The 11725-nt window shown below is 47.2% G+C and overlaps 1 protein-coding gene across 1 annotated transcript; it reads right to left on the reverse strand.

Moving 5' to 3' along the window:
* Window positions 1-8490: 8490 nt before the first annotated feature.
* Window positions 8491-11525, reverse strand: TRH (thyrotropin releasing hormone). The gene is made up of 2 exons (XM_044451232.1): window positions 11336-11525; window positions 8491-9026 (listed from the first exon to the last, which is right to left on the reverse strand). The coding sequence occupies exons 1-2, from the start codon at window positions 11523-11525 to the stop codon at window positions 8491-8493; spliced, it is 726 nt and encodes a 241-aa protein (XP_044307167.1).
* Between the last annotated feature and the right edge of the window lie 200 nt (window positions 11526-11725).

An 11725-nucleotide genomic window follows, 5' to 3' on the forward strand; every position in this document is an offset into this window, starting at 1 on the left:
ACTCCCCTTCCAGGGAACTCTGTTCCAGTCTGTCTCCCTCCTAGGTTTCTGTCCCTCCCCCCCCCCCCCAACTGCCAATCAGCTAGAATTCTGTGATCACTGAGCAAGCTTAGTCCCTGTTAGGCTGTTTCTATTTCCCTCCAGTCCTTCAGGGCAGATTTTAAAAAAATCTTATGCCTCTAGCATTCCCCAGTCCATTTGATGAAACTGACAAATGAACTAAGACATGTGAAAGAGAAAGGTGTCCAGCTACTGAAAGTGGATGGCAGCATGATAACAGACAACAAGGAAAAGGTAGAGGTGCTCAGTTCCTACTTTGCCTCAGTCTTCTCCTGCAAGAAAATCTACAACAAAGAGGAAGTACAAGCTGAAAGTGAGAGATGGCAGCTCAAGATGGACAGGGAAATGGTCAAGGAATATCTAGATGGAATAAACATGTTCAAGTCTCCAAAGCCCAATGAACTCCATCCCAGAGTCAAAAAAAAGCTAGCTGAGGTACTCTCAGAACCACTGTCTGTTATCTTCAATAAATCCTGGAAAACAGGAGAAGTGCCAGATGATTGGAGAAAGGATAGCATTGTCCCCATCTTCAAAAAAGGGAAAAAGGGACAAACCTGGGAACAATAAACCAGTTAGTCTGACTTCAATCCCTGAAAAATTCTGGAGAAAATGATTTTAAAAATCATTCTGCAAGCACCTGAAATAAAATGCAGTGATTAATAAAAGACAACATGGATTTTTAAAAAAAAATCATATCAGACTAATTTAATCTCATTTTTGACTGGGTAACCTCCCAAATGGACAGAGGGAACACTATGGACATAATCTACCTAGACTTTAGCAAATCTTTCAACATAGCATCACGACATTCTGATAAGTAAATTAGCAAAAAAATGGACCAGACAGAAAGACTATTAGGTGGATCCAAAATTGGCTGCTAAATTGGTCACAAAGAATACTCATCAATGGCACCTTCTCAAACTAGATAAACGTAACTAGTGGGCTTCCACAGGGTTCAGGCCTGGGCCCAGAGGTCTTCAACATCTTTATTAATGATTTAGATGAGAAAGTACAAAGAACAATAATCAGATTTGCAGATGATACAAAACTGTGTGGAATAGTGAATACTCTAGAAGACAGAATGAAGATCCAGGGAGATATGATTAACTCAGAGCTGAAAGCAACAGAATGGGATTGAATAGTGATAAATGCCAAGTCCTCCACCGAGGAAAAAGAAACAAAATGCATTGATACAAGATGGGGAATATGTGGCTCAACAGAACTGAAAGAGACTTTGTAGTTATTGTTGACTACAGGCTAAATATGAGCCAACAATGCAATGCAGCTGCAAAAAGGGCAAATGCTATTTTGGGATGCATTAATATAAGTATTTCTTCCAAATTATGAGAGGTAATAGCTCTCCTATACTCTTCACTAGTTAGATCTCATTCAGAATACTGTGTCCAGTCCTGGACACCAAGATTTAACAAACATGTACAAAAATTGGAAAGGGTCCAGAGGAGGGCAACAGAAATGATCCAGGGTTTGGAAACAATGCCCTATGAGGAGAGACTGAGAGAACTGGATATGTTCAGCCTTGAGAAGACTCAGTGGGGACATGATATCCCTCTATAAGTACCTCAAAGGCTTTCACAAAGAGGAAGGACAAGTTCTTGCTGTGCTGATGCCAGAGCATAGGATACAGAATAATCATTTCAAGTTGTCACAATCCAAATTCAGGCTAGATAGCAAGAAATGTTTCCTCACTGTCAGAGCAATACAAAAGTGGAACCAGTTTCCTAGAGAGGTTGTGGACTCTCCCACACTAGAGACATTCAAGAAGAAACTGGACAGTCACCTGAGTGGGATGGTGCAAACTGGTGACCTCCAACAGCAGGGATTGGATCCAGTGGCTTTCTTGGCTCCTTCCAACTTTACTATTCTATTGTTCTATGAAAATAACCTTATTTCACAAAAATAAAACCCCAATAAACACAATTCAACAACAACAACCCATGGAACTATCGTCAAGCTGACATGTGGCACAGCATCAGTAATGTATTATTCCGAAAGCAAAAGGAAAAGTATTTTCCTCCGTATTTAATTGTAATATTCTGCTATAGAAAAACACCACTTACAGGATATGTAGCAGAAAAGAGTTGTGTAAAGCCTGGTCCCAGTTCTACAGCAAAACCAAAAGCAGATGCCATGCTGAGCAGCTTCCTATCGAGGGTTAACAATCCCCTCTCTTCTTCACCCTTCCATTTTGCCTGTGTGTGTATTTGTTTGTTTGTTTGTTTTCCAATCCCAGCTTCTTATTCTGTGATCCAACAGTTCTCCGGCAGAGAATTTATAGCTCGCTTCTGATTTGGTTTATAAGGCATACACACACCTTTCTCTGCCTCAGGTCAACTGCCGATAACATAATTCTGGAAGCTTGTAAGTCTGTCAGCTATTTTGAGATTTTTAAAAATTAGTTTTCTTTTATCAAGCTTTTCTTTTATGTACTCCTAAATATTTATATTTTTCCGCATCCCCGGGGAATCCCCTGAATATGTGAAAAGCACTTGGTTATTTTGAGTGGGCCCAGTTCATTTCCAAGAACTCACCTTCCAGGTAAAGGTATTAGAAGGAACATGCAGGACCTGTAATGAAACAGACACAGAGATCTCTGTGCATTTTTCTGGCCAGCCAGATGTATCTTTATGCTGGACACTCCCTTCCATTTCATCTCCCTGTTTTTCCATCCTGTCGTCGTTTGTGTTTCTCTCTCTTGGCTCCCGTTTTCCCAGTGGCCCCTTTTGGGCCGCAGTCTTGTTGCGGCTGAGTGTGATGTTGCAATGGGAGGCCAACAGTGGTGGGGATGCTTCCGTTCACACTGGGCAACCAGCCCCATCCAGGTCCTGTCACGTCCCCTTGCTTATTGCGGGGATTGCTCTTCTCTGTGTTGCCCGAGCAGGTTGCAGTGCGTACGTCTTCATGGATCGCCCCAGTGCTTCTTGGGATGACAACTTGTTTCCAGATGTTGGGAAAATTCAGATAAATCCTGGCAGAAAAGGGTTGCTTATGTGCCTTTGTGTTATAAAATGTCTGCACCCCTTTCTCAGGGAGCACCCCAAAATTCCAAGCCAGGTTCCTGTTTGGCATTTGCTGATATTTTAAGAAGTGCAACCTGATGGCTTCCCCAAGGAGCTGCCAGGGCTATTGAAAAGGCTGCCAGGTTAACAGCATTGCAATCACCCCCATTTGCATGCCAAGACTCACAATAATCCCATGAACCTTATGTTAATATTCTGCAATCAAATGCCATTGTATTGAGCCCCCTCTGCAGCCTCTCACCTTCTTCTGTGTTCACCTTATTTCATCATCAACTGTCCAACTGCTGGGCCCATGTGACTCAGAATCTATAAAATACTCTGTATTTATTTATTTATCGATTTATATCCTGCCTTTTTCCTACAAAGGGCTCAAGGCAGCTTACATCATCTCTCCTCCTCCATCTTATCCCCGCAACAACAACCCTGTGAGGTAGGTTGGGCTGAGAGCCTGTGACTGGCCCAAAGTCACCCAGTTGGCTCCATGGCTGAGAGGGGACTAGAACCCGGATCGCCTGAGTCCCAGTCCCAGGCTCTTAGCCACTGCACCACACTGGCCCTCAATGTATATGTTCTAAAAGCTTGTAGCTGGCGGTGAAGACCACTGCCTGATAGCATGCTGTCATAAGAAACTGCAGGGGCCCTGGGTGACTTCACCAATAAAAGCACTGGGGTTCCACGTGATTCAGACTTCCCTGTGAGTCCTGGTAACTCATTCTCGCCATTAGTAGAGAGACTCTGGCGCAGGTCAGCTAGAGGTAACCCTGCTTTGTAAGAATCATGGACCAGCTGGAGTCCCCTCACTGGAATGGGCTGAATCTCTGGTTAGAGCTCCGAAGATCACACCTACCTACCAACACCACAGGTGGGGTTCCGCATGTACGCCAGTTCTAAATCCTTCTTGGACTCTACATAGTTCATCAGGATGTAGGTGACGTTGCCTGACCGGGAGAATGAAATAGATACCTGTAGTAACTGGGCCCTAAACCTCTGCAGGCATGAGAAGATATGGGAACTGTATCAAAGCCAGGCCGTAAGGTGGAAACTGTGGATAAGCTACCCAGGGCGTGGTGTTGATAAACCACCAAGACCAGCAAGAATAACAGAGAGAGAAGGAGACCTAGCTATCACCCAGCCTTTTGGGAAACAGCGGAGCCAGGCCCTGTACAGCCATGCCAGTGCAGGCATCTATGTAACAGAGGGAAGGACAGGGCGGGAGTTCAAGACCCAAGGGTTCGGCATCAGAAGGAAAGGGAGGAGCAGGCAAGGTGACATGGTGCTCAGACAGACTGGGCGAGTAGGGGAGCGTCCCCACCCCTGAATAGCCCCACCTGGAGGGAGGGATCTGATCACCTGCTTGGGTTGAGAAGAGCAGGCCTTTGGTTGCATGACAACTCTCTTTGACGATGCTTTAACTCAGAGAACCAATCCAGTGTCCAAGACGCTGTGTTATGCAACCCTTGCCTGGAATTTTTGCCTTTTTCCACTTCTACATATCAGGGGTTGGATCCAGATTTAAGTGAGCAACTACACCAGAAGAAATGCATCTTCTTGCCCACTCCCTCTCAATTCCAGCCTGTCCAGACCCCTGACAGAGATGAATGGGGTGAGCAGTGGTCTGGGGTCCCTAAAACCTGGGGGGAGGGGGTGCTCACAAGCGGGGGCTCTTGCAGTGGGCAAGTCCTAGTTCCAGCTCCAGTTCTTTATGTTCCTGTGACGTATATACATGTTCTGTGCAGATTTACCTGGTTTTGATGTTAGCAGCATCACAAATGACATGACAAAAAGGCTGTATTTATTTTGTTGTAAACTTTACATAGCCCCATTCCATTCTTTTTTTCAAGAAGGACAAATCTAGACTGGTGCAGCTTGTCTCAGTATCATGCTCCACAGTGGGCATGAAGCTCCATATATTCAATTCCGTTTGCACTCCCCAGGAAAAGAAATAGATGCCTCTACTCTTAATACTGTTTCTCACAGAAAGCTCTTCCCGTGTTGCACAAAAGGGACTAGTGACTGTTTTTATCAGGGCAAGCAGAGGACTCTTTTCCTGTAGCTGTGGTACACACTCTTGTCCTTAGAGGTAAGGACGCTTCAAACAGGAAACCACGTGCAGCTCTCAGATTAGTTTCATGTGCTCCTAATTTCATGCCACCATTAGGCAGAACGAAGCAACTGCCTCATGGAGCAGGGACAGCCTCCTGGCCTGTTCCCCTCTGCTGAAGGACAAGCTGCGTGTGCCACACAACCAGACCTGGACCCTCTCGGTCAACCTGGTGTCTCAAGCATGGTGGACAGGATGCTGTTGCATCACCTCCATCGAAGAAGATTCCACCGCCAGTCCAGTCAGCTTCTGTTAGTGGACTGGCAAGTGGTATCATCGTGTCCTTCATGTCAGAGAGCAAAATGTCTTGGACCAACTCTGCAGGCAGCTCACAGAAATGGTGTGACTGAGGCAGATGGGTATGGAGTGAGGCACAGAGTCTCGCAGTCCTGCAACCTTACAAACCCCGCCCATGCTTGGTGCTGGCTTCTCCCGTGTTGGGCTGTGGCTCCACCACCCACCGCTGGCACACACCTCTTCTGCCAGACGGCCCCCACAGGAATGAACCCCGTGAAATAAAACCAGCTTCCAACCCATACTTGGCTTGACCCAAGATCCAAGTTTCCTCTGAAATGGTCCAAGGAGGAAGCTACTTGTTGATTTGTATTGCAGTCTGGTTTTTTATTGGTCCTACACAAGCAGTTTCCAAAAGAGGCTCTGCTGTTTCTACACAAAGCATCCTTGCACACAGATAGTAAAGTAGTACTACATGCAGACATGTGGTCACCACCATACATATTGACTAGAAAAATACTGGATTCCCCCCCCCCCCCGCCCCATCTACTTGTTGAGAAGTTGTTTCTTTTTTAATGCAGGAGGACATGGGGCATTTGGCATGTAGTTTATTTGTTTCTGTACAATCAAAACGGACAGCTGATTAGGGAACATATTAATAGCAATGAACCATGTGTTAATGGCAAGGGAACACCTGTTATCTCTAGAAAGTGAAGACATCACTTGATAAAGATGGGCAGGGTTTCCATACTTTCAATGAAAGTCCACACAAAACAAAGATAGCTGCTTGCTGCAGTTTAGGACTATGAGGGGTAGTAATCATTGTGAAATAAAGCAAAGCATGGCTTCCGAGCCAGCGGACTGAAGCCAAGCAGTATCGGTAGCTGTGGGCTACGGATTTTCCGCGCAACCCTTGCAGTGCTCTGAGTCATCTGCAAGGCAAAGGGCCTAAGAGCTGCACTGGATCAGGCCGGGGGCCCATCTGGTCCAGCATCCCCCTCCCACAGTGGCCAGCCAGCTGCCCAAGGGAAACCAGAAGAGAACAGGAGCGCCACAGCGAGCATCTCTGACAGCAAAGGTCTGCTTTGTTACTGTAATCGGCACGTCCAGATTGCTATGCCTGTGAGCCCTGTTCGTTCGCGGGAGGACAGCCTGTTTCTCACAAACCCTTAAACGCAACATTGTCCCATGGGGGACAGCTAATGCAGCCCTCCCCAGCTTGGTGCCCTTCAGTTGTGTAGACTACCACTCCCATCATTCCCTGGCCACGGGCAGGGATGCTAACAGTCGTAATCCAAGACATCTGGAGCACACCAGGTTGTGGAAGGCTGGGCTAGAGCCCCACATAAAAAGTTCTGGCACGGAGATGTGGCTTCAAGAACTCAATGTGGGCATTGATGGGATGCATACAACTATCTGCATGTAGTGGCAGAAATACTAAAGGGCAGCCTCTCCACCTCAGTGTAATAATCTGGCCTTTTCCTCACTGCCCCGAAAACTTGGTAGCGCAGATCACAGCTGAACAATGTGCCCTGGCTGGCCCCGAGCATCCACACCAACAACAGCCCCCAGACTGGTGTGGCCCCTTCTGCATCCATGAAGCCCATGCAAAGGAAGTACCTTGAAAAAGAAAAACAGCTTTGTTCGCTTCATAGGTAAGCGGCAAGCAGGAGTCTGAGAAGATGCCGTTTATAAAACAGTCATCTCCTCGCTGTCATTTCAGTGGCCATTGCTAGTCTCCCCGTCCCGTCTGGAAAAACGAGCCACTTCTGCTCAGCTAATCAAGAGAGGGGGCTTTTTTGCACAGTTGCCCCACTCTTTGTTATCAAAGTAAGAGGGCTGCTCCAGATGCTATCCCTGCCATGGGGATCAAATAGTCACGGTGAGCTTCCCACTCATCCTCCCTGGCAACCCTTAATAGCTCACGGTCTTTAACAGTCAGAGGTGAGGCAAAACATTGCTTTGGTTGCTCCAGGTCACTGAATGACTTGCTCTAAACGATGCCTCAGCCAGCGGGCATGGAAGTTGCAGTCCGGTGCATCCAGAAGGCCCCTTTCTGGGGAGGCTGGTTTAGAACAATATAGCCCGAGAAAGGTGGTGGTCCTGGCTGCACTGGTCTCCATGGTGCGCATAACCTTGGGTTGGTTGTTTTTAGGCCTCCAGGAAAAGGGGCAGCATATCAGCTCTAGCTGGATTGTAAAGGGCAGATCCACATGGTGGATTTGAAGGGTGGAATAAGCCGGATGCAGCCAGCCTCTGAAATCCCTCTTGTCCCCATGGCTTCATCCTCTGATGGCTCCCTTCCCCGACACATTCATAAGGCAGATGGTAGCCACAGTGGATGTACCAGCAGGTCATGCCATGCGTATGGCAAGAATTACACACTCATCCCACTGCTTTGCTCACTTCACACGCTCCCAGTTTACTGAGTGCGGGAGAAGCTGCCACACAGATGGAGCCCATGACAGCTATCTTGGAAGCACGTACCATCTCCCTGAATAAGAGTGTGGGCTCAAATAAACCAAGATCAGGGAAGCTAATTCTGGCATTATGTTCACTACCTGAAGTAGGAAACGGCTGCAAAAAGCTAAGCTTAAAAGCATGCGTCTTTGTAATGGCAGCATATTCAGATATGAGTACGAAGCATGCCATTGGCAATTCTCACTGCAGTTGGATGGCCCTTTTTAATGCCCATCCAACACATGTAAATTCTAACAATATTCCTCTTAAAGTATTTCCGTCCCGTACATCTCTTTGGACAGTGTGTCAGTGGAGAGAGAAAAATCAGAATTATCATCCCTGAACACAATCCTTTTAAGCAGTAGGGAGACATGTGCAATGTGCTGCTCCCGGAAACCACCCGCCAGGGCAGCCAATGCCTTGCTGCATCTGGACCATGGTCCACCAGGAAGGAGCAACACACTGCCAAGAACTACCTGCAGCACAGGTGAGCAAGCAGAGAGTCAAAACAGCTATGAGCAGAACTTTAAACAGATCGGGGTTTGTTCAAACAAATGTAGACAATGAACGCACACACATACACACAGGGGCAATTTCTCACTCCTCGGCCTCCACCTCCTCATCCAATGGAGACCTCCTTCCAGGCTGTTGCTGCTTCTCATCTATGCCACCTTTGCTCACGTTATCTAGCAACTCTAGCAGCAATCTGCTTTTGCTGCACTCGAGGGAATCCTGAGGGTCGCAAGGGACTTTATAGTCCAGACTCTCTGATGCCAGGTTCCTCTTGCCTGGATGCTGTCGCCTCTCCAAGATCAGTTCACCCTCTTCTACCTCATCATCCCAGCTTCTTTTGCCAGGATGTTGCCGTTTGCTGTAAGCCAGATACCTCTTGCCAGGGTGCTGTCTCTTGGATAGTTCATTCAGATATGCTAGCTGGCTGCTGGGGATGTCAAGGTATTGTTCCCACAGGGACCTTCTGCCTGGATGCTGCCTCTTCTGCAGTTCTAGGTCATGATCAAATTCGTTATCCTCCTCTCTTTTTCCAGGATGCTGCCTCTTCTCTAGATCATTTAGAGATCGCTTCCCTGGGTGCTGCCTTTTGGACATCCAATCCAGCTGAGAAGCACCCAGCTCTGCCAAAGAAAACATGCAGCATTAATCCACCCTAGAGATTATGTGATTCCTGCTGCCCTTAAGTGGTCCTGGTCACTTCCTGTACCAGCCAAAGGCCATGGAAAACCTAAGTGGTCATTGGGCAGCTTCTCTTAGGAGCAGTTGGACCAAGCAGCTCTTTGTGGGGTAGAACAGGAAGCACTGTGGTCAGGGCAAGGGTATGAGTTCGTAGGCTGGTTGGTAGATACTAGGCCATGGCTGGACAACGTGGGGCCCCTGTGCACCAATGCATTCCTAGACACCTTTCTGGATTCTTGTTAAGGTGCCCTGTTGGCCTACTTTTTTAAAAATTAACAATTTTCCTGATGATAAACTTATTGGCACTGAAAACTGTGGTTTCAAAGCTGTTGCTTCGTGTGTTGGGGCAGAGGCACAACACTTCTGCCTTGTACTCTTCTTTTGGGCAGGTTTCTTGTTCTTTTCCGTAGCGCCCACAACATTTTGTTGTGGGGCCCAGGAAAGTTTCTCAAATTGTCAAACATTCCTACAGCCCTTAAAAATTGCCTATCCCTGAGTTAGAGCATTGTTTCCCAAGACTGAGTCCCCAGGTTTTGTTGGATTACAATTCCCACCATTCCCAGACAGTTTGGTTTCCAGAATGGGAGCTGATTCATCCTCCATTTTAATTCTCTTTCCAGCTAACTGTGGAAATGGAACGTGTCAACTGTACTAAATAGCTCTAGCACAAAAGTACAATTTCTCTCTCCCCCGTGCCAGACCTTTATTTCCAACCTGTATTTTTGCTGTCAGACTTCACCCTCTCTGTCCCACATATTTTTTCTAGGAGCCTTCCCTCCCACACGCTCTCTGCCCTCACCTTCATCCCAGGTGAATTAATGCTGAGTGATGCTTACTCAGAAACAGGTCCCACTGCATCTGGTGGGGCTTATTCTGAAATGGGTACGCACAGGATTGTAGCTGAAGCCCTCTCATTTCTAAGCGCACAAGGATTGCTTGTTCATGCAGGAAAGGCAGGACAGGGTGGAGAGGTGATCCAGTGTAAGCACTGGTAGGGCTGCCCTCCTATCAGACTGAGCAGGGCAGTTGCCTCAAACAGTGGATGCTGAGCATGGGCAAGTGGAGGAAGATACTGGAGGACAGAACTAGGAGTGACCTGCAGCCTACCTTGCATCTCCTTTAACCTACTTTGCTCAGGTGAACTGAAGAATCTGCCCCTTGCAGTGTTCAAGTAAGATTCAGCTGCCAGTCCAGTTGACTTCTGAACCTAGAATGGGGCTTGACTCAGGCAGCAAAATATTTTGGACTGGCTGTGAGCATCAAACCCCAAGATATGGCCAGAACTCAGGGATCTACAGGGGGAAAAAATCTATCTCCATCGTCCTTGAAGCTTATGGAGCAGAAAGTGCCCCCAATTTCCTAGCTTGCTGAGCTTCTGAACAGTCAAGAAAATATATCTGGATAGTTGTAATCAGAAGCAAATTACCTATAATTAAGTCACAGTGCTAGAACCGATCAGTCCTTCACTGGAGGTATTTAAGCAGAAGCTGCATGGTCGCCTGTCGGGGATGCCATAGTCGCAAGCGACAAGGTAGATCTTGCGTTGTGCAGAGACCAGACAACCTGCAGAATCCCTGGAACATTCTATGATTTTCATGCACAGACGAACTTTATCCTGCTGCCCTCAGGTCCACGGAAAGATGCACATCTTTCCAGGAAGGCTGCATTCACTATGTGTATATAGTAGCTGCTTTTTATGGGAAGCTGTGTGCGGGAACCCTTGTTATACTTTGTCCATGTAGCCTAGTACGGGTCTCCCTGACCGGCAGTGGCTTTCTAAGGGTTCAGACAAGAGTCTTTCTCAGCCCTCTCAGGAGATGTTGAGCGTCAAACATAAAGCCTTTTGATCATAATAGGCACTGAATGAATGCAAGAGCAAGTAAGGGGGCCCATTGCTAGAGGGGCCCATCTCATGTCAAACTCAGAGACAATAAATGCAAAACTTGCTTTAAACTAGGGCTGTGTCTTTCTCAGCAACCGGCAAGTGAGAGAGGTGCTTGTTGCATCCTAATAGCTGTCACTGGTTGCCCCAAAATACAAATGGCTTTGAGGACCTTTCTCAGCAGAAAGGGGAGATCCAAATCAATAAAGTAAGGGTGTAATCTCGGCCCATGCCAGGTAGGGCATGCTGGGGATTGTAGGACTTTTGTTTTCCTGTCTAAACATGCACAGGATCGCCCCCCAAGGGAATCAACTGGCCCTGTAGTTGTTAGGTTGTCACAGAAGCCCCCGCCTCCCCCATCACATTTACCTTTGTTGGAATCCTCATCCTCATCTTCTACCTTCTTAAAAATAGATCTCAAGATGATGCTTTCTGCCCTTTGGATGATGTCGCCCAGGTGGCTCTCTTCCTCATTCTCACCACCCTCTGGAAATGGCTGCCCCAAGACGCTGGCAAAAGCCAGGGAGCAGAGCAGCAGGAGTAGCTGAGCCGATGGCATCGCAGGGCTTGACGGTCCTGCAAGCAGAACAGGGTGACAGAGAATGGAACAAAGACACGGTGAATAATGCAGCACTCCTCATAATGCAGAGGAACATGGTATGTCCAGGAGTCAAGTGGAAGCTCCTTTTTTTCCCATTCCTGTTGAAGTTGCCCAGGGAACTGAACACTTGTCGCTTTTAATTTTCTCACAGTTTGCAT

This window comes from Varanus komodoensis, unplaced genomic scaffold (genome assembly GCF_004798865.1).
Source record: "Varanus komodoensis strain SLA01 unplaced genomic scaffold, ASM479886v1 scaffold6_2, whole genome shotgun sequence".
NCBI lineage: Eukaryota > Metazoa > Chordata > Lepidosauria > Squamata > Varanidae > Varanus > Varanus komodoensis.